Raw genomic sequence first — 20,274 nt, 5'->3', positions numbered from 1 at the left:
ACATGTTAAAACACGGCGCAGTCAGTAGTTGTGAAAAATCACAATAGTTAAAGAATCTACCGGAAAAGAATCAGTACCGGAAAATATCGGTCCCACCACCACGTGCTGATGAAAGCAAGACCATACGTATAAAGGAAAAATAAGGAAAACCAAACAAAAATCATCAAACATAAAGTACAGAGAAAGAGGAGGGGGAAAATAAATGAGTCTTGTTGGGGAAGCCGAAACAAGACTGGAACAAAATAAACCTAACCTCAAAGAGGAAAACACAGACAGCGTGGAAATAGAAGGTGAAAACACCATAGATCGAATAAATAAACCAGAACCATTCCTCTTACAAGGGAATGTAGCAGAAAATTGGAGAAAAATTAAAAGAGACTTCGAGCTATTCATGATAGCGACAACGAGGCGAATGAAATCCAAGGCGATACAAGCAGCAACACTGCTCAATTTAATAGGCAGTGACGCACTAGAAGTATTTGAAACGTTCAATCTAGAAGAAGGTGATACAGAAGACCCTGAGAAGATAATCAAAGCTTTTCAGGACTACGTTGAGCCGCAAAGAAACGAAACATATGAAAGGTTCCTGTTCAACAGCAGAAAAAGACAAGAAGGAGAGACGTTCGAACACTACGTGACTGAGCTGAAGAAAATGGCAAAACGCTGTAACTATAGCACATTAGTAGAGTCGATGATAAGAGATAATATAATATATCATATGACAGACTCAAAGCTGCAACAGACCGTATTAAAAAGCCAGGATCTACAGCTGGAAACTCTGATCAAGCAGATCAAGACACATGAGCTCACTAAAAAGCAAACCAATGAGATACAAGGAGGTACCACGCAAAAGGTAAATACAGTACACAAAGATCCGATTCGCTGCGTGAAGGGCAAATTTAACAAGAATAGAAGAGGGACGAGATGAACTACAGAAGAGGAAGATCTACAGGGCGATCTACGAGTAGCAGGACGGGGTCACGGGTGCCAGACAGACCAAGAAATCAATTTCGGGATAGGAGGACCTTCCAATGTGCAAGGTGCGATGGAAGACATGGCCCGCGACAGTGCCCAGCTTATGGAAGAAAATGTGAAAAATGTGCAAAATACAACCATTTTGCACGAGCATGCAGAACAAGAGTAGTACAAAAGACAGGAACAATTATAAAAGACAAACAGACAGTGATAGTGAAAGTGATTTCAGTGGAAGCAGCTTGAGAATAAACGATGTCAAATGCGCCGCGGTGCAACTAAAAGACTGGAAAGAAGAAATACTACTAAGAGACTGTAAGTTTAGAATTAAGATAGATACAGGGGCAGATACTAATATTCTTCCATATGATTTATGCGATGAAATAGGGATATAAAATAAGACAGAGAAACGAAATATAATGTTAGAAACAAATGGAGGATTTAAAATATCTACAATAGGTATGGTTAAAGTAACGTGTACATACAAAGGGAATAAGTACAAATTAGAATTTACTGTGATAAGAGAAAAAGTAGAGCCTCTATTAGGACTAGAAACTTGCAGACAGCTAGGTATAATAAACGTTGTAAATAAGGTAGAGGAGATATGCGCTGATACAGAACAATTCATAGAACAAAACAACGATGTCTTCACAGGGGTAGGAAAGTTTCCAGGGACCTATGAAGTTGTTGTTAAACCAGAGGTAAGACCTATTACAAAACCACCAAGGATGGTACCAAAAATAGTAAAAGAGAAATTGAAAAAATATTTAAAGCAATTAGAAGATCAGGGAATTATAAGCGCGTATGAAAATCCAAGTAGTTGGGTAAGCAATATTGTAATTAGAGAAGAACCAAATGGAAGCCTGAGAATTTGTCTAGACCCAGACCTAACCGCACTCACTTAAATGAGGCAATACAACGGCCCTATTACGAAATACCCACGGCAGAGTCGATTGCTGAAAAATTAACGGGGAAAAAATATTTTACAATTCTTGACCTCAAATATTGGTTCTGGCAAGTTAAATTAACAGAAGAAAGCAGTAAAATTTGTGCGTTTTCCACCCCAATGGGTTGCTGCAAGTTTAATAGACTTCCATTTGAGCTAAACTGTGCACCCGAGATATTTCAAAAGAAAAATGAAGAAATATTCGGACACATCCCGAATATCATAATATACTTTGATGACATATTAATAGCAGCCACAACGATAGAGGAACACGATAAAAGCTTACAACAAATAATAGATACAGCGGGAAGAAATAACGTAAAATTCAACAAAACAAAAGTGCAGTATAGGAAAGATGTAGTAGCTTACGTAGGATATATATTCTCAAAGGACGGTAAAGCCATTGCTAAAGACAAAGTAGAGGCAATAAAAGCACTCAAAAGTCCAAAGAACAAGAAAGAGTTACAACGAGTATTAGGTGTAATTAATTATCTAAGAGAGTTTATACCAAACCTAGCTAGTAAAACAGAGCAGTCAAGAGAATTACTAAAAGGCACTGCAAACTGGTGTTGGACAGAGTTGCATCCGAAGGAATTTGAAAGTTTAAAAACGGAAATAAGCAAAGCTTCTATATTGCAGACATTCAATGAAAAGAAAGAGATCACGATACAAACCGATGCGTTGCCAACAGGATTAGGCTGTTGTCTATTACAAGAAAATAAACCTGTAGCATATGCTTTGAGGAGTCTAACAGATACAGAGAAAAACTACGCTCAAATAGAAAAAGAGTTTCTTAGCATAGTATTCGGAATTAAAAAGTTTCATTATTATGTCAATGATAGGAAAGTAAGAATACGTACGGATCACAAACCACTGGTAACGGTATTCAAAAAAGAAATTGGTTACAACGACTCAGACTTAAGCTAATAAACTATAATTTAGACGTCAATTACTTACCAGGCAAGTACATGTACATAGCTGATGAATTGTCAAGAGATTATCTACCTCATAATACGAAATATGAGATAGATCTGACCCATACCGTACACAGCATTTATAAACACATAGCAGTAAGTGAGGAGCAACTACTAAGAATAAAACAAAGAACTGATAATGATAGAGTATTATGGGCAGTAAGAGAGTATTGCAAAACACAATGACCAAAAGGGAAAAAGAAGTAGGGAAAGAATTGTCAGAATATTAGAAACAAAAAGACAATCTATATATAGTTAATGATATAATATTAAACGGAATCAAAATAATTATACCTAGTGAACTAAGACGCGACATGCTAAACAAATTACATGAAGGCCATCTATGTATGACAAAAAATTAAAATGAGAGCACGCAATATATTATACTGGTCGGGTATTAACATGGACATTGAACATACTGCATCGAAGTGTGAGGGATGTAGGAAGTATGCAAGCGCGAAAACCAAAGAAACCCTAATACCTCACCCTCCTCCTCAGTTACCGTATCAGAAAGTAGGAAGAGATATTTTTGAGTATGGTGGAAATAATTACCTAGTAGTAGTAGATTACTTTTCTAAGTGGATAGATATTAAGCAATTAAAGACTAAAACTGCAGCAAGCGTGATAAATGCGATAAAATCGATATTTGCGATACATGGAATACCAGAACATCTGATAGCGGATAACATGCCATTCTCGTCATATGAAATACAGAAATTTGCTCAACCGTGGCAATTCAAAATAATAACAAGTAGTCTGTTTCGGCCACCGCGAGACAATGTCCACCTCACGCACGCGATACCGCAATCCGTTCGATGCCGATTCTAACCGAGATCCTCCGAACGAATGTTCTCTCCACGCCCCTCTTGCTTTGCACCTTTGGCGAGGTGCGAATAGAATCGGTTCGAGCAGTCCTCGATACGAGTCCTATGTATGTTCAACGCTCTTAATATAAAGATATAGCCATTTCAAGTGAAAGTGCAACTAGTTGTGTTCAGTGCATCTCTTGTCCCCTCCTCTCTCTCCTCCCAATTTACTGTAGTCAACTCCAGTTAATTTTCCAGTCCCAGTCCCGGTTTCCCTTCAATTTTCTATTATACCTTGCCCTCTTTCATTCCCCCCTTCACATAGTCCTAGATATCCGCAATCAAATGGGATGGTAGACAAGGCGGTACAAATAGCCAAATAAATTATAAGAAAATGTAACGAAGATAAGAGAGAAGTAGAATTATGGTTATTAGCATACAGAAACGTGCCGGTCGCAGGGTTACCCTACAGCCCAGCTCAAATGCTGATGAGTAGGGAAACGAGGATAACAATTCCCGTAATAACAAAACACATAATATCTGAGATACCTATTGTTATCTACAAAAAACAACAAAAGCGGAATAAAATAATAAAGCAATATTATGACAGAGGCGCAAAAAATACAGTTACTTTTAAGGAGGGAGATAAGATATATATTTATAATAAGAAACGATGGAACCCGGGGAAAATAGTAAGAAAATGGAACACTCCACGATCCTATATAGTTGAAGAAGAAACAGGTGGTCAATTAAGACGAAATACTAGACATATCTTTAAGTGGTAAGTAAAAGGAGGAGGTGTTGTATATATATGAATGTGTGTGAGAGTTACGAGTGCCCCTCAGTCAGTAAGCTGTAGACTGTGGTGTTGTGACGAACGCGGCATTAAAGTAATAATATGTAAAAGAGAATCAGACGAGTGAGAGTAAATCCTTACACCCTTTCCGTCCTAAAGGACATGATAAAACAAGATCTACCAAATGATTGGTCGAGTTTGTCCAGGTTGAGACGTGTACGCATTTCGATCGGCAGCGATGCCGCTTCGTGTACTAGAGTGTACTCGTGCCGTTGGAGCCATTTTGTGAACGGTTTGATCGAGACCATACGAATATTTCTTCACGCGCGCACTGAATTGATTGTAAAAATCTGTTACCGTTCCTTCTGGCGAATTCTGGGTTTCCTCTTTTCACTTCTCATTCCTTAATTGTACCTGAAGGAGGCTGTTTATGGCAGCAGTGAGAGCTTCGATTTGCTTCTTAACGTCGTCCTTGTTCACAGTTTGATTTATTTTAGGTTAAGCAAAATTGGCAATGAAAATCATTGTGTTCACGGTCAGCAGCGCCAGTTGTTGAGTCCCGAAGTGGCAGGGAGATAGTAAATGAAACCCCGTCGTTGTAACTATAACGAGTGCATAATTGGGAACGAATAACTGATTACAAATAGCGCGAGTATAAGAATGCCGACCATCTCTCAGCGCGGTTCCCGAACTTCCCTAGATGGCGGCGCGCTTCGGCGACAGACAGACTGTTCAAGAAAAATAGTACTTATTGCGCCATCTCCCGAGCCCGAGTTAACTCAGGCGTGATGACGCAAAATTCTATCCCCCCTTGTTCATGTGGAGCATCGATCTTATTTCCCTTCCATCGATCGCCGATCGATGGAAGGGGGAGAGCACGCGGATTCGAGGAAATCGAGCGAGATTTCCTCGATCTACTTGTCGACAAGCCACACGAGAGGTAACACCTGTTAAAACGCTTTGCCTGCTTTGCTTGAATTGCTTGAAACGTTTGCTTGCTACGAGAATCGTGCCGATTCCACGTGCTTCGCGCTGTTTAAGAATTAAACTGGTTAATCGTGCCGGGAAACCAGTACCGCTGATATTAAAATTAGAGTAATAATTGTTTAATAATTGTGCCCTATAACTCTTTATTGTATTATACTGTAAATAGACTTATATTTAAGATTAAATTTAGTGCTTAAATCAAAGACAGCCTCCACGCGAGTATCCCGATCCTGCGACGCGTGTGATCCGAAACTTTGCTAACACAGACAGACAGACGGACGGACGGACGGGCAGACAGACGGACAGACAAAGAGAGGATCGAAGCTGAATAAAATCGTTTAAAAGAACTTACATGTAGGACACCGGCGGTGTACGGATGCAGCCCCTGCGGTCGGTGCTGGTGCTGGTATTGGCGGCGCCGTGGTCTTCATGGCGTCGACGGCGATTAACACATCATCATCATTAATGTCTGGAAAAATAAATTGGAATAAATGTAAATGAATTTTTATTATTTAATTTAATTTTTCTGTATGTTTATCGTTAATAAAGCCTACCATATTAAAGGAGCGTCCTCTTTTTTGGCGTAAGCTGTTTTCTGCAAAAATTAATAAACAATTAATTAGCAAAAAAGCTAAATGCCATAGGCAAAGTGCCTACCAAACACTTTCAAAATGTTGTAGCTTACATGCACATTCGTTATTTTTATTCATTAGTTTTATTGGTGAGATTTAATCGTCACTTTTATTCGTGACAGTGAATAAATTCCCAGGAATAAAAGTGACGAATAAAAATAAATTCTCACGAATATAAAACTAACGAATAAAAATTCATTCTTACGAATACAACTACCGAATAATGGTCTCCGCACACATATCAGATCCGTGTCAGTTCTGTGTCAGTTCCGTGTCACTGACAACTGCGTAGGAGGTCTGCTATAGCCCGGCCTGCAGTCCCAATTCAACCGTTTCTGTAGGCTTTCAGTCAGGAGTAGAGGTGCGATACATCCCTGTTGGTTCCTTTCTAGCAGCCGTAGCTATATACAGGGTGTCCCAAAAATGTCGGAGTTCCTTGAAAGGGGTGACTCAGGGGGTGTTTTGAAACAACTTTTTCTTTAGCGAAAATAATGTCCGAAGCTTCGTTAACGAGATATTAACAAAAAAACCCCGGCCAATCAGAGCGCGCGCCTTCCGGAGAGAAACATGGGCGCGGAGCCTGCGGGGAAAGGAAGAGCGAGTGCGCGCGCACGAGTCGCGGAGTGGGGGAAGCCATAATCGTGGAGGGGATCAGTCTGAGCCGAGCCGCCACGGAGGCCTCTCCAGACTTGGCCCACCCGAAAAATTTTTCAGACCTAACCCAGGGTGGGGACAGCCCTAGAAATTTTTTTCCAAACCAATATGCATCAGAAATTGTTTCGGACGATGTCGGGAAAGATCGGCGTTTTTCGACACCGCGTCTACGAGGGAAAGAGACGGAGCATTACTTTATAGTTAAAATTCTAGGAGGGAACGAGACACCACTACGTAGGGTATAGAATCGCATGCATTCTAAAGCTAACAGTATTTCAAAGCGTTCCGATTTAACGTCGCAGCGTTTCGCGCGATCTCGCGTAATTCGACTCCTCTGGAGCGGCCGTGCAGGGTGATGTCACTTGGCGGCGCGAAGAACGAAATAGAATTATGCAGCGTCAGCAGAAATCTTTTTTCCCAACGCAGAGAAATAATAATTATTGAAACGGCGGATCTTAAAAATTAGGCGGTGAGAGGAGGAACACGGGTAAATAAAATTGAGAAATAATATATGTTTAAGAAATATATATTGTTACAAATAATAATATGAAAAAATAATACGAAGGAATAATATAGAATATAAAAAAAACATAATTAAAATTTATTTGGCTTAATTATCCCACTCGATAACATCATCAGCAAATAGATTAGTTAATGGTAAATCCATAGGAACTTGCACAGGGTCAGTTTGAACTGCAACAACACTAGCCCGAAGCCCCGATACTTTATTCCTATAGGTATCAAGATCAATATTTTCCGCTTTGACGTTTCGCCAAGCCACACTCTTTGGATGATACGCATGATTATTCCGAGATATAGTTATTTGTACATTATCATCATCATCGAAATCACCTAAAAACGTTTGTTGTGCATATCGATGCATCCAATATTTCTCATCATCCACGAAGTAGTCGTGTATTGGATTATCGCATTTTTTAAAAACTTTTAAAAAAAATGTCGCCATCCTGATTAGCTTCCGCCTCATAAAGTTCTGCACATCGAATTGCTTCGGTTTGAACAGCAACATTTCGACAGGCCACATACACTTTCGGGCTGGATGAATGGATAATTGCCGCAGCAGCGGTGATCGTAGCGGTAGGCGGACGTTTCAAATTCATGGGCAATGACATAATCTGAAACCGATTTTTCTTATAATTCTCAAAGTTACTAACACAACGAATCACTAAAATATGATAATGGAAACTTACGGTATTAATCGATTGTATTTCCATGCGTTGAACGATTGATAATATCCTTCAAAAGCAATCTTCTTCAAACCAATTTCACTTAACACAAAAAAAATGAAAAAAGGGTTTCAAAGAACTGTCAAAGTGACTGCACGTTGACCACGATTTGAAGACAACTGGTCTCGCTGCATCTCCAAGCTCCCACATGTGGGTCCATGCCTAAAGTTGCATAGCTTTGCAAAGTAGGATGCCTTTGTTCTTCGCCATCTTCATCACAAGCTACCTGCATTCTCGCTGACCATCCTCACCTTCTATACATATTCGAATTATTCACTAACCATCCTCAGAGTGCACTTATCATGTTCTTCGAATTCTTCTCCCTTCTTCTTTAGACACATCATTCGACTAGGTCACACCACTTTTGATCGCGTATCGAACGTGTATTGGACGTCTATTGAACCACTTTGAACGCCTAACGTACCACTTTCAACGTATATCGTACCACTCTGAGCGTCCATCGTACCACTCTGAACGTCTATCATACGTCTATCATACGTGTACGGTACCGCTTTGATCATGAATCGTACTACTTCTACATAATAATTACAACTATCGTCTTAATCTAGCGTACATGCAGGAGGTTGGTGGTTGAGGAGGGTGAAGAAAAATAGTTATGCATTAAAAATTGATTATATTTTATTTGTGTATTTCCCTCTGGTGTTTAGACCACCAGTTGAATATTTTAAATACATTTTGCATGGCACAGTGCTTTGCGTGTCTGCCACATCGCAGAGTATTAACTACATTTAGCTTATTTAGGGATTTGATATCCTCGTAGTCAATGTCCAGCGTCTCGATGATCACGTCCGCTCTCGTATTTTCATCGAGAAAATCCACGAGCCAATCGCGTTTCTGCAGCCCTTTAACGTATACGACATGGGATGTGTCATCTTCCTCGTCGATCGCATCGGCTATAGCTTTCATAATTAGCTGTTTATCCATACTGTACGGAACGTCTCCATCTTCCCAACATAGTCCATGATGTTTTGCCACCAACCACTGGATGCTCGATTTGACGGATTTTGTAAGAAGATATTGCGGCATCGATCTCCCAAAAATATAGTGCGAGAGAATTGTTCCATTTCGTAGGACAGCCACTTCCTTCGCGACAAATCTTTCATCGACAATGAACCCTTGCAGGTCAACGAATATTGGTACGACCATTATCGATACAATTTAGAGGTCCGTTCGCTTCCAAGACAGACTGGAGAACTGCACGATTGATTTCACGGGAAGAGTACCTCGCGTGGGAAGAACGGTGCAACGAGTGCATCGAATCGTTGGAAGAACACAGCCGTGTGAAACGTCCTCGATTATCGATCGGTGTTCGACAATCATTGGTTGCTTGAATCGCGCAGCTCGAAGGACTAAAATATTCGTTGCGGTGCCGTGTCGTGCGCGAAGGTGCCGGAGATTCGAGTACGGGACTTTTGTGGCGCGAAATAGACACTGCTTTCGATAGTGACGTGTTAACTGGTGCCGTGCTAAATTTGAACTATATCGAGCCGCGCAACTTTCTCCAGGATGTGGGGACCATTGTGTTGGAGCAGGTGCAGGGTGCTTTGAGGAAACATCGACACCTCAAAGTCAACACGGTGTTTAACGGCGAATTTGTGGCGGGTGACAAGCATGCTTGTAAAAGCATCAACACCCGGAATTGTGAACTCTTCGGCACATCCGATCTACAGGAGTGGTATCAGCGATGCGTCATCGAACCCACCCTGGCATCGCTGGAAGAGTTCCAGGAACGCGACAGCGGATGGGCATTAATGAGAATCATGAATCTGACCGTCAATGTCAACAAGTACAATCTGCTGCGCGCGGGGTGCCACCACAAGTTGCCGCAGGATTTATTGTTGAAGAATGCCATGATTAGCGTACAATCCTCGGACAACACCTGCTTCGCGTGGTTAGTGGTCGCCGCTCTCCATCCTGCGGAAAAACATCCTGATCGCCCAAGTTCATACCCGCCATATGCATCCGTGCTAAATCTCCAGGGCATTGAATTTCCAATGTACCTAGAGCAGCTTGGGAAGTTTGAGCGGCAGAACGACATCTCCGCCAACGTGTACACCTTCGAGATGGAGAAGACGAAAGGGTCAACAGACTTTCCTTTGCGCCTCACCAGCCAAAAGAGGGATCCACACGTGAACTTGCTCTACACGCCAAATCAAGAGCACGGCGATGTAGGGCACTTTGTATGGATCAAGACAACAACAGCAACAACAACAAGAGGAGAAAAAGGAGGACTTCAGGAAAAGGACCAGGGAACAGGACGACGACGACGACGACAACGAGGAAGAACCAACATCGCCACAACCACGCCGTATCACGAAAAGGATGATGTTGCGAATCCAGGCCCATGCTGCACGCAACCCACGGAACTAGGCCCCGGTGGATACCACCACGTATCAACGACAGCAACAACAACAATAACAACAACAGTAGGACACCGACTCGGAAGAAATATCTGCGAACTCCGATTTAAAATCCAAATAGATATTCTGAAAGCTGCTGCCTGTACGACGCAGAAAAGTACACACAATAATAACCTTACCCGCGAAATAAAAAAATAGGACAGCAAACGTTCCCCAATTTCTCGGTTATAAAAACCAAAACCGCGTAAATCCTCAATCTTATATCCCTGAGTCCAAAACATAGGAAAAATAACCCGACCCAAGACCCAAAGAGACCAAATGAAAACTGCCACCCGCAAGACGCAGGAGAGAACCCACAATCGCACTTTCACATGCGAAATTGTAAGACAGGACGAAAAAAGGTTTTCACTCCCAAGGCAACAGCGGCCAAAACTGCAACTTATACAGAAGCCCGGTGTACACGAAAACCTGCATGCTCGCGCCATCTCCCCGAACCGACAGTAATTAGGCGATCAGTGGCTCGGCTCGCTGACTCATGTGGAGCAGCGATCACTGCCCCTTCCCTCAACTCGCGATTGACGGAAGGGGAAGGCTATTCCTTCCAGGAAGTCGACGCCGGTTTCCTGGATCGTGTTCTGTTCGCGACTCTGCTTTAGTTCACACGCTACGCACGCTTTGCTTTCTCGCACCTTTGCTTCGCTAAGTTACGTCTTGCTTGTAACTAGCTGTGTTGCTTGCTTGCTTGAGCTCTGTTTGCTGCAAACTGTCTAACTCAAATCATTACTATCGTTTATTGTAAATAGTGTGTAGTTTATTGTAACAGTGTACATAATTTGAATATAAATATAATCGTGAACGTTTCTATAAGGCTCTCGTGCTAAATAATAGACTCAGATATTCGCAGTGCCGTCGTATCCCAAACCGTTTCTTTGTGCCGATCCTCTGAAAAGCTTTCTAACACCCGGTGTAAAATCCAGGCAGGTGAGGGGTAGACTGCTACTCGTACGACGCAGAGAAGCACCTACAACTATGAATCCACCTACGAAGTCACAAGATAGGACCCAAAAAACATTTCTCACTTCCAAGGTCTCGACGGCCAAAACTGCGTAATACTCAATCAAACGCCATCAAACACGAAATCAAAAGGTAGGCTACATAAAGGTTGAGTTTCCCAGCCGCGATCGGCGGTGGCCGGCGGCCGCATCCTAAGCACCGCTCTTATGGAGAAGCATGCATCCATTTTCCTAGCCGCGTTGTCGACCGGCAGCGGCCGCGGCCGCGCGTCTGCTATAACAGCAACCTAGGCTACTGGAGACGCAATACAATGGGGTGCTCCTAGCCGCGCGGCTAGCCATGGCACCAAACCGCTTGACTCCTCAAAACTGAGTGCTCGCCGCGGACGCGCTGCGATCCAGCGTCACAGTGGGACAGAATCACAAAAATAACGAAACAAGTCAGAATTCAAAAGTTATGGGATTATGTTTTTTTTATATTGTTGCGAGCACCCTTTGGTTGGAATCCAGGGCCTGCTGGTGCTCGCGACTGGAACAAGAGGATAGAGAGAAAAAGGCGATCGGATCGATCGCCTGTCAAGCTGTATAACGATAGCGTACAGACGTATCGATATTAACATTGTAGAGCCTTGAAGATTGTATTCCGTTACCTTTGTTCTTGTAGTTACATGTTGTGCTGTTGTATTAAATCTTATAATGCCAAACCGAGCCACCCCCGGTACACGAAAACGTAACAATGGTGTCAGAAGTGGAATGCCCACTCGCGCATCCGCGGCCTCTTCGAACATTTCTCCTGCAGCGATGGGCGATGCCTCCATACAGGAGCTTTTCACCTCTCTCCAGTTAAGCATCGTGGGACAGATGCGGGAACAGCGGAGGGACGACGCGGCCCGCTGGCAGAGGGAAGACCGTCGACCACGACCTACCCGTGGGTCAGCGACACTGCGAGCGACCGAAACACGAGACGGCAAGCGTGCCGCAAGACACCCGAGCGACACAGCGAGCGACAGCCAAGGCGAAGCGCTGTCTCGAGGTAGAATCATTTAATTTCTGTAACAATATATGTAGCCTTATCGTTTTTCCACCTTATCCCCTGAACTTTATTCTTTCAACCCCTTTTCACCTTCCTTATCCCCGGTAAGTATAGTCAAGGTGGGTCTTAGCCCTTCGATAGAGCAAGAACCCGGTAAATCATTCCAACCGCTCGGGGTGATTTACAGGAAGTCCTATATCGGGACGTAACAAACTGGTGTCAGAAGTGGGATATGATTCTTCTAATCATCCCCTTTTAGAAGAAAAGATCGCGCCGTCGCGTATAACCGCGACCAGTCGCAATCTTATCTGCTCCTAACTTGACTACGCTTCCTATTACTCAAAGCCTTTTTGCCGAGCATTGTATAACAATGCCAGGTGGTTTGCTTAGATCCCCGTCGGATCAGCCCTCTAATGTACGAACCTCAGGTGGAATATCTTCCGTTCTTCCTCCTCCTCCCACACCGCCTTCGGGCAATGGGCTATCTTTCGGCTCGCGGACTAACGACCTAGAGACGTCTAGAATGGACGTATGGCAAGCCCGAGCCGACGAGGAGAGAGTGTATCGGGAGCTCGACCACGTTCCCCGTTTCGACCCCGACCTAGTAACTTTGGAGGACTTCGCTGCCTCGATACAGCGTGCTGTAAAACGTGTACCGCCCGGCCAGGAAGACAGATTCCTGGACGGCCTCATATTTAAATTAGACGAACCAATTAGATTCTATGTCGAGGGGAAAGGTTGTGGTAGCGTAGCCGAGCTACTCACCCTCCTCAGGGCCCGATATTCCCCATGCCGTGGTTATGAGGAGCTCCGATTGGAACTTGAGCGTATAAGCATGTTTCCGCGAGAACGTATCATAGATTTTATCCACCGCGTGTGCCGTCTGCACCGTCAGGTGACCTTAAGAGCGAAAGAACTGGTAGGAACAAATAACGAAAAGACCCTGAGGGATGTCGAGCGATTGGCTCGTTCCTCTTTTCGGCTAGGGTAGCACTACTAAATCCGGAAACATTGGACGACGCGTTTGATTTGGCGCTTCACACACAAAGGCGAGAATTAGAGAGGGTCGGCCTTCCGCGAGAAGACGTGTACGGGCACGCTCGGAGCGCGCGCCCGCCGACCCCATACGACCCCCAGCGGCAATGGACCGAATGGAGACAGCCGGTCAAGGAGGTCCCGTACGAAGAGCCTCACTCTTCGAACTCCGCTTACAGCTCCCCTCGCTATCGAGAAGAATATTGGCGCGACGAGTACAGCCGCGAGCCGTATTATCGCGATCCGACACCGCCGCGCCGGCCAACGGCCCTGCTGACGAGGCAAGGCGAGCGTTTGCTGGACGTCAACCGCGGACAGTACGTCCCTCAGCGAAGATTAGCACAAGAGAGACCGCGATATGATAGACTGCCACGATCTCGAGAATTTGCAACGTACGAGCCTCGCGAATCCAGGGTACATGAATCCCGCGAGCCGAGAGTTTACGAACCTCGCGAATCAAGGACATACGATCCTAGAGAATCTAGAAGGCACGAAAATCGCGTATCAAGAAGACCCGTGGATCGAGAACCCTATGTAGAAAATCGCGATCATTTAAACTACCAGCGCGCCCGCCCGTTCAACCGAAACGAGGCGGGCGGGTCCTCCTCGCTGGCCCAAGGATCGCCGAGATCCCACCCGAGAAACCAGAGCCAGCGACGGTTCTCGGGCGCGCTGAATCCCCCCGCATCCGGATCAAGGCCGAACAGTTGGAGAACGGTGAGGGAGAATTCATCGTAGACACGGGTTCCGCGTTAAACTTATTAGAAATACGGTACGCGAGCTCGGAAGCCCCGGTTTTAAGTAGAGACCCCATCGAAGTAGGTGGACTGGGCGGGAAGGTTATGACCATGGGGACGACTCGCCTGAAAATTAATGGCAGCTGGGCGTTATTTCACGTAATAAGCATGCCCTATTTACCGGAGGGGATTGCGGGCCTCATCGGGAGCCCGTACCTGCTCCAGGAGGAAGCCATCGTATTCTATCACCAACGTACAATGGTGACCGCGAATCGTCCGATCCATCCCGTTATCTTTTCCAATTCAAAGGAATTGGAAAATACGTTGGAGGAATGCAAAAGAAGCCACATGGAATTCCAGGCTCATTTAACCGAAAATCCGGAACTAGAGACAAACGGAAGTGAGGTAAACGTCTGCTTCCCCGAAAACCGCGACGGTCTCGGGGACGACGGGTTTGCCCATACCCTCCCCTCGGAGACGATTTCGACATCAACGAAGATCAACATCTCGGCGATTACCGCGTTGAACGCAAGCCTACCGAAGAACGAGTACAGCATATAGTCCAAACGCTGAAACTGGGGGAGATAGACCTGGAACCGCGCCAGCTTATCGAGGAATTGGTGACAAGATATTCGGACAGGTTCTTTGTACCTGGGGACCCACTGGGAGGAACGACGACAATGGAACACACCATCCCGTTAACCGACCCGACGCCAGTATTCACGCGGCAATACCCGCACTCCCCCCTTATGGACGAAGAAATTGCCAATCAAACAAGGAACCTCGAAGAGCTGGGAATAATCGCAGCCTCGTCGTCGCCACATAACTCACCATTACACGTGGTCCCGAAGAAGGCGGACCCAGATGGGAAAAAAACGCTGGAGGATAGTGGCGGATTTCAGAACCTTGAACGCCAAAACGATCGACGACCGTTTCCTCTTACCGCGAATTACGGACATTCTCCCGAAGACCGTACGAAAACCGCGTTTACCACCCCCGACGGACACTTTGAATATCTCCGTATGCCGTTCGGGTTAAAGAACGCTCCAGCCACCTTTCAACGCCTAATGAATACCGTGCTGCAAGGGCTTATCGGTAAAGAGCTGTTCGTGTATTTAGATGACATAGTTATACATTCGCGCACGCTCGAGGAACACTTACGCAGACTTAAGAGATTCTTCGAACGCTTACGCGAGCATAACTTGACGCTGCAGACGGAGAAGGCCAGGTTCTTGAAGGACAAGGTCGTGTACTTGGGTCACATAATAGCAGCCGACGGAGTCAGACCCAATCCCGAGAAGATCCGGGCCATCTCTGCATTCCCCGTACCAAAAAGCAGGAAGAATGTAAAGCAATTCTTGGGTCTCGTAAATTACTACCGTCGTTTCATCCCAGAAATGGCGAAACGTGCTAAACCACTCACGAATTTAACAAGCGTCAAAATTCCGTTCTTTTGGACTGAGAAACACCAAGAGAGTTTCGAAGATCTACGCCAGGCACTCTGTAAGGAGCCGGTTCTACGTTATCCGAATTACGATGAACCGTTTATTATTACAACCGACGCATCGGACGTAGCCGTCGGTGAGATTTTGAGTCAGGGAAAGATAGGCGAAGACCCGCCTATAGCGTACGCCTCACAGGTACTCACGCCGTGCCAGGAAAACTACTCAACAACTGAAAAGGAGTGCCTCGCGATAATTTACGCTGTAAAACAATTCCGCACGTACATTTATGGACGAAAATTCCTCTTGGTAACCGACCACCGGCCGCTTCAATGGTTATCCTCGGTAAAAGACCCGGTGTCGCGACTAGCCCGTTGGAAAATCACGCTCGCCGACTATCAATACGAGATCATTTATAAACCCGGCCGAGTAAACGCGCACGCCGACGCGTTATCGCGGAACCCGGTTTCGCACGCGTTCCCGACTACCTCAAAAGAAACTGCGCCGGAGAAAGAGCAGGAAGGCATAGGGACCCGTGTAGGCACGCGTCGTCAAGGCATGCCCAGACCGAATTATGAAGAACCACCGTCGTTCGACCTCCTAGAGGATTCCACGCTAGAAGGACACGAACTCGAACAGGAGCTGCAACCGACAGAGGGAGACAACGCAGCCAGCTCGGAGAGCCGGGCGAATTCCACCGTTCTGGATACAACAGAAGGTCTGACGGGAATGCCCGAGTTCCTGGATACGGGAAACAACGATCCAGAAGAAGGAGACGAGGACTCTGCCATATTAAGCGATAGCTCGCGCATAGGCCCACTCACGCCAGACGAAATCACCATTTTAAAGAGCGTTGATGAAGAGTATCCCTACAAAGAAGAAGGGACAGCAACGAATCACCACGCAAATGTCAGTCCTCAGAAGACGGAGGATCTACGATCAGGCCCAAAGAAGCGGGTGTCATGGGGAATACCTCTGCACGCAGAAGTCTTGGACATCCCGCAGTCGACCATGATTGGACCTGAGGACGAGACATGGGAGGAGCAGAAAGATCCATCGCCACCCAGGCAGAAATCAGGCATAAGCCTGGGGCCTGATGCAACTAAGATGCCCGATTTAACGGAGTTCCAGGAAACAAGCTACAGGCCATTCGTCGTCCCGCCAAAGCTTCCAACAACCTGGAGGGAGTCGCCCAGACTCGGGAACAACACACCGGACGCTTCGGAAGACGAAACGCAGCCAACGCAATGCGAAGTAAAAATCGTAAAAACCACGCTTGCGTCGACCCCGGACAATTATGCTCATTTTATATCTTCCGACAGAATACTAACTAGCCCCATTTGTAAAACTTTAAAAGCTATCGGACTTTTCGACGAGACTAAATTATTATCCGAGGAATTAATCAGGAACCGCGTAATAATCACCCACAACGAAGAAGGAAAAATTATCAGCATTGTCGGAGCAAGAAGCTTCTATCATGAAATGGGAGAAGATGAGCTTACATCAGCATTAGCAGCGCTCAGGGACGCCATAGAGACCGAACGCGTCCGCACGCTCCGTATGGCGACGTATGGCGACGTATGGCGAAACCTTACACCGTTTTGACGCCACGGCGCTCCAGAAATACTGCCAAGTGATTTTCAAACGTACACCCATCATGATTACAATCTGCACCGCCGAAATCCAATTACCACCAGAAGATAAACGGGAAGAAATCATCCGGCACTATCGCGAAAGCCTTATAGGAGGGCACAAGGGCGTGACAAAGACGTACCGACGTATCCGCGGCCTATTTGACTGGCCGCGCTTACGTCGAGATGTAGAGGATTTCGTACGAAGTTGCCAGAGTTGCCAAGAACAAAAGCTCGTACGCATTAAAACACGAGAACCGATGTTAATCACCGATACGCCCGCTAGGCCCTTTGATAAGGTAGCATTGGACACTGTAGGACCGCTTCCCCCTACACCAAGCGGAAACCGTCACGTACTGACAATGCAATGCCAACTATCGAAATTCTGTATGGCCGTCCCTTTACCGGATATACGAGCCGTTACTGTGGCCGACGCTTTATCGCGTTACATTATCGCAATTTTCGGCGCACCGCGCGCAATACTCACGGATCGCGGGACAAGTTTCATCAATAACGTAATACAGGGAATAGCTCAAACGTTTAAAATCAAACACGTAACCACATCGGGATATCGACCACAGACCAACGGTTCCCTCGAAAGAAGCCACATAGTCCTAACTGAGTACCTGAAACATTACCTGGAAAGATACGAGGATTGGGACTTGCTACTTCCGTTTGCTATGTACTCGTATAACACCTCGGTACACGAGGCCACGAAATTCACCCCATACGAAGTGGTTTTCGGACAATTAGCTCGAGATCCGTTTACGCCTTTGTCCCGTGAGGAATTGCTAACATACCCGGGATACGTACAAACTCTAGTAGAGCGCTTAGACAAAATCCGAACGACCACGCGATCACATTTGGACACCAGCAAATCGCGTTCAAAAAATATTTATGACCGAAAAAGTAATCAGGTCACCTTTGCGGCAAACGACCTCGTTTACGTACTAAAGGAGCCCCGGCTCCACAAATTTGATCCGCATTACATCGGCCCCTTCAAAATAAAAGCAATTACCGATCAAAACAACGCGGTACTAATCTCAGATAAGGGCCAACAAATCATAAAACATTTCGATAAATTGAAACATGCTTATATTAAAGATAAACCACCTTGACGCCAATGAAGCGCATATAGTGTGGTTTAAGCTTACAACGGACCGGAGGAAGGAGTCGTATAACCGACTCCCATAACCACGGTCCCACATTCCAAAACTTTATTTATCCCCCCCCCCATCCTCTTTATCTCACTTGTTTTTCGTATTTGCAGTAGTCAATTACGTAAAAACAATAGAATTCCCCCGCGAATTTGACATTTTCGGAAAACCTCCGTACTACGGCCACAATGGACGGACGTGGGCTGTTTTTGTTTGCGTCCCTGTGGACGATCGTTAATAGTAACATCATCGACGGAGACTAAAGGATATCGCAATTGACCCACAACCCGGGCTTGTACTACGAAAGGATCAGACCCCTCCGAGTATTCCATACCCAATGGAGGCTGGTCACTAGCATAGGAGTCGCGGAAGTACTAGCTTCGAGACCGCAGCTTCAACCTCAGATAGACCGGATGAAGGCAATATGTAATACAAATAATTGGACGCCTTGCCCAGCCGACGCCCTTAACGCGGCCTTGCAACGAAAACTCCTCGACAGTAAACACTACGAGGAACTGCTACTCAGCATTCTGTGAAAATCACCGCTCCGCCGCACCAGGCGATCGGTACCATTAGGATTCATCGGATCGCTGAGTAAGGCCCTTTTCGGAACTTTAGATAGCGACGACGCCCAATATTACAATAAGGAAATAGATAAACTGTACAAGGATCAAAACCACTTAGCCGAACTGTTAGGAAACCAAACACACATTGTAAAATCCGAATTCCAGGATATACACAACACACTAAAAGCTGTAACGGGTTCCGTGCAAAACATGGGCGATAGAATTAAGGAAATAACGGCGGGTACATTACAATTAGACGAACGAGAAACAAAAGTAGAATTACAATCAGCCTTTTCGACATGGACATTTTTGATGACCAGACACGTGGACGAGTACGTGACCGCGCTCATCATAATTGCGGACGCGCTCATGTTCGCGAAACTCGGTATCTTACATCCGGCCGTATTGTCCCCCAGTCAGCTTGCGCAAACTTGCGAACGAATTCGCGAAACCACGCCATACGAATTCCCGCTGACTCCAGAAGAATTAAATTCCGAACAATTACAAGGGGTGATCAAATTAAACGTAGCCTACATACAGGGACGAATCATCTTGTCACTCGACATCCCCTTACTAGACTAAATTCCCTTCGACCTTTATCACCTACAACCGTGCCCTTCGTTCCAGTCTATCTCAACCAATGTCTCTACCCCTATATTCATAGTACCAAGAACACAATATTTGGCAATCAGCCAAACCAAAACCCAATACTTCATGCCCAACGAGAACTACATCACAGCATGCAGGAAGCACCCTCGGATGTACATGTGCGAACTCAGCATACCGCTCCAGGACTTGGAGAACGCACCGAGCTGCGAGACGGATGCGTTGTTAAGACCACAGAACATCAAGTGGTCTAGTTGCAACATCAAGGCCCTTCCCGGAAGTCGAACCTTCCTCAAGAAGATGGTCGCACCCAACACCTGGTTATATTCCATCAAAGACATCCAGGCCCTGCAGATCCAATGCAACAAGCACGCGGCCGGATATGAAATGCTCCAGGGAGCAGGAATATTACAAGTGAAGAGAGATTGTCAGGCTAAGATCGGCACCGATCAGGTCTGGGCATCCGGAGTTGACACCGAGACATTGACAACCGTTTACAAACCATCCATCGACATAGACATCTCAGGGATCCTGCCAACGCTCACGGAACATCACGGGAAAATCTTGTCCGACCATCAAGGAAAGGAGCCCCAGGGGACCCTTCACGACGCCCATGCGATAGCAAACGCAGTCGCCCTGCAAGACATCGAAAGACAAGCAAG

General features: G+C 45.6%; 1 protein-coding gene across 1 annotated transcript; it reads left to right on the top strand.

Annotated features, from left to right (window-relative positions):
• Positions 1–202: 202 nt before the first annotated feature.
• On the top strand, positions 203–1,060 carry LOC143371175 (uncharacterized). The gene has a single exon (XM_076816122.1). The coding sequence runs from the start codon at positions 203–205 to the stop codon at positions 926–928; it is 726 nt and encodes a 241-aa protein (XP_076672237.1). The 3' UTR covers positions 929–1,060.
• Positions 1,061–20,274: the final 19,214 nt, after the last annotated feature.

Source organism: Andrena cerasifolii, chromosome 7 (assembly GCF_050908995.1).
Source record: "Andrena cerasifolii isolate SP2316 chromosome 7, iyAndCera1_principal, whole genome shotgun sequence".
Lineage (NCBI taxonomy): Eukaryota > Metazoa > Arthropoda > Insecta > Hymenoptera > Andrenidae > Andrena > Andrena cerasifolii.
The sequence above is the reverse complement of the archived record's forward strand: the minus strand, read 5'-3'. Positions and strand labels throughout refer to the sequence as shown.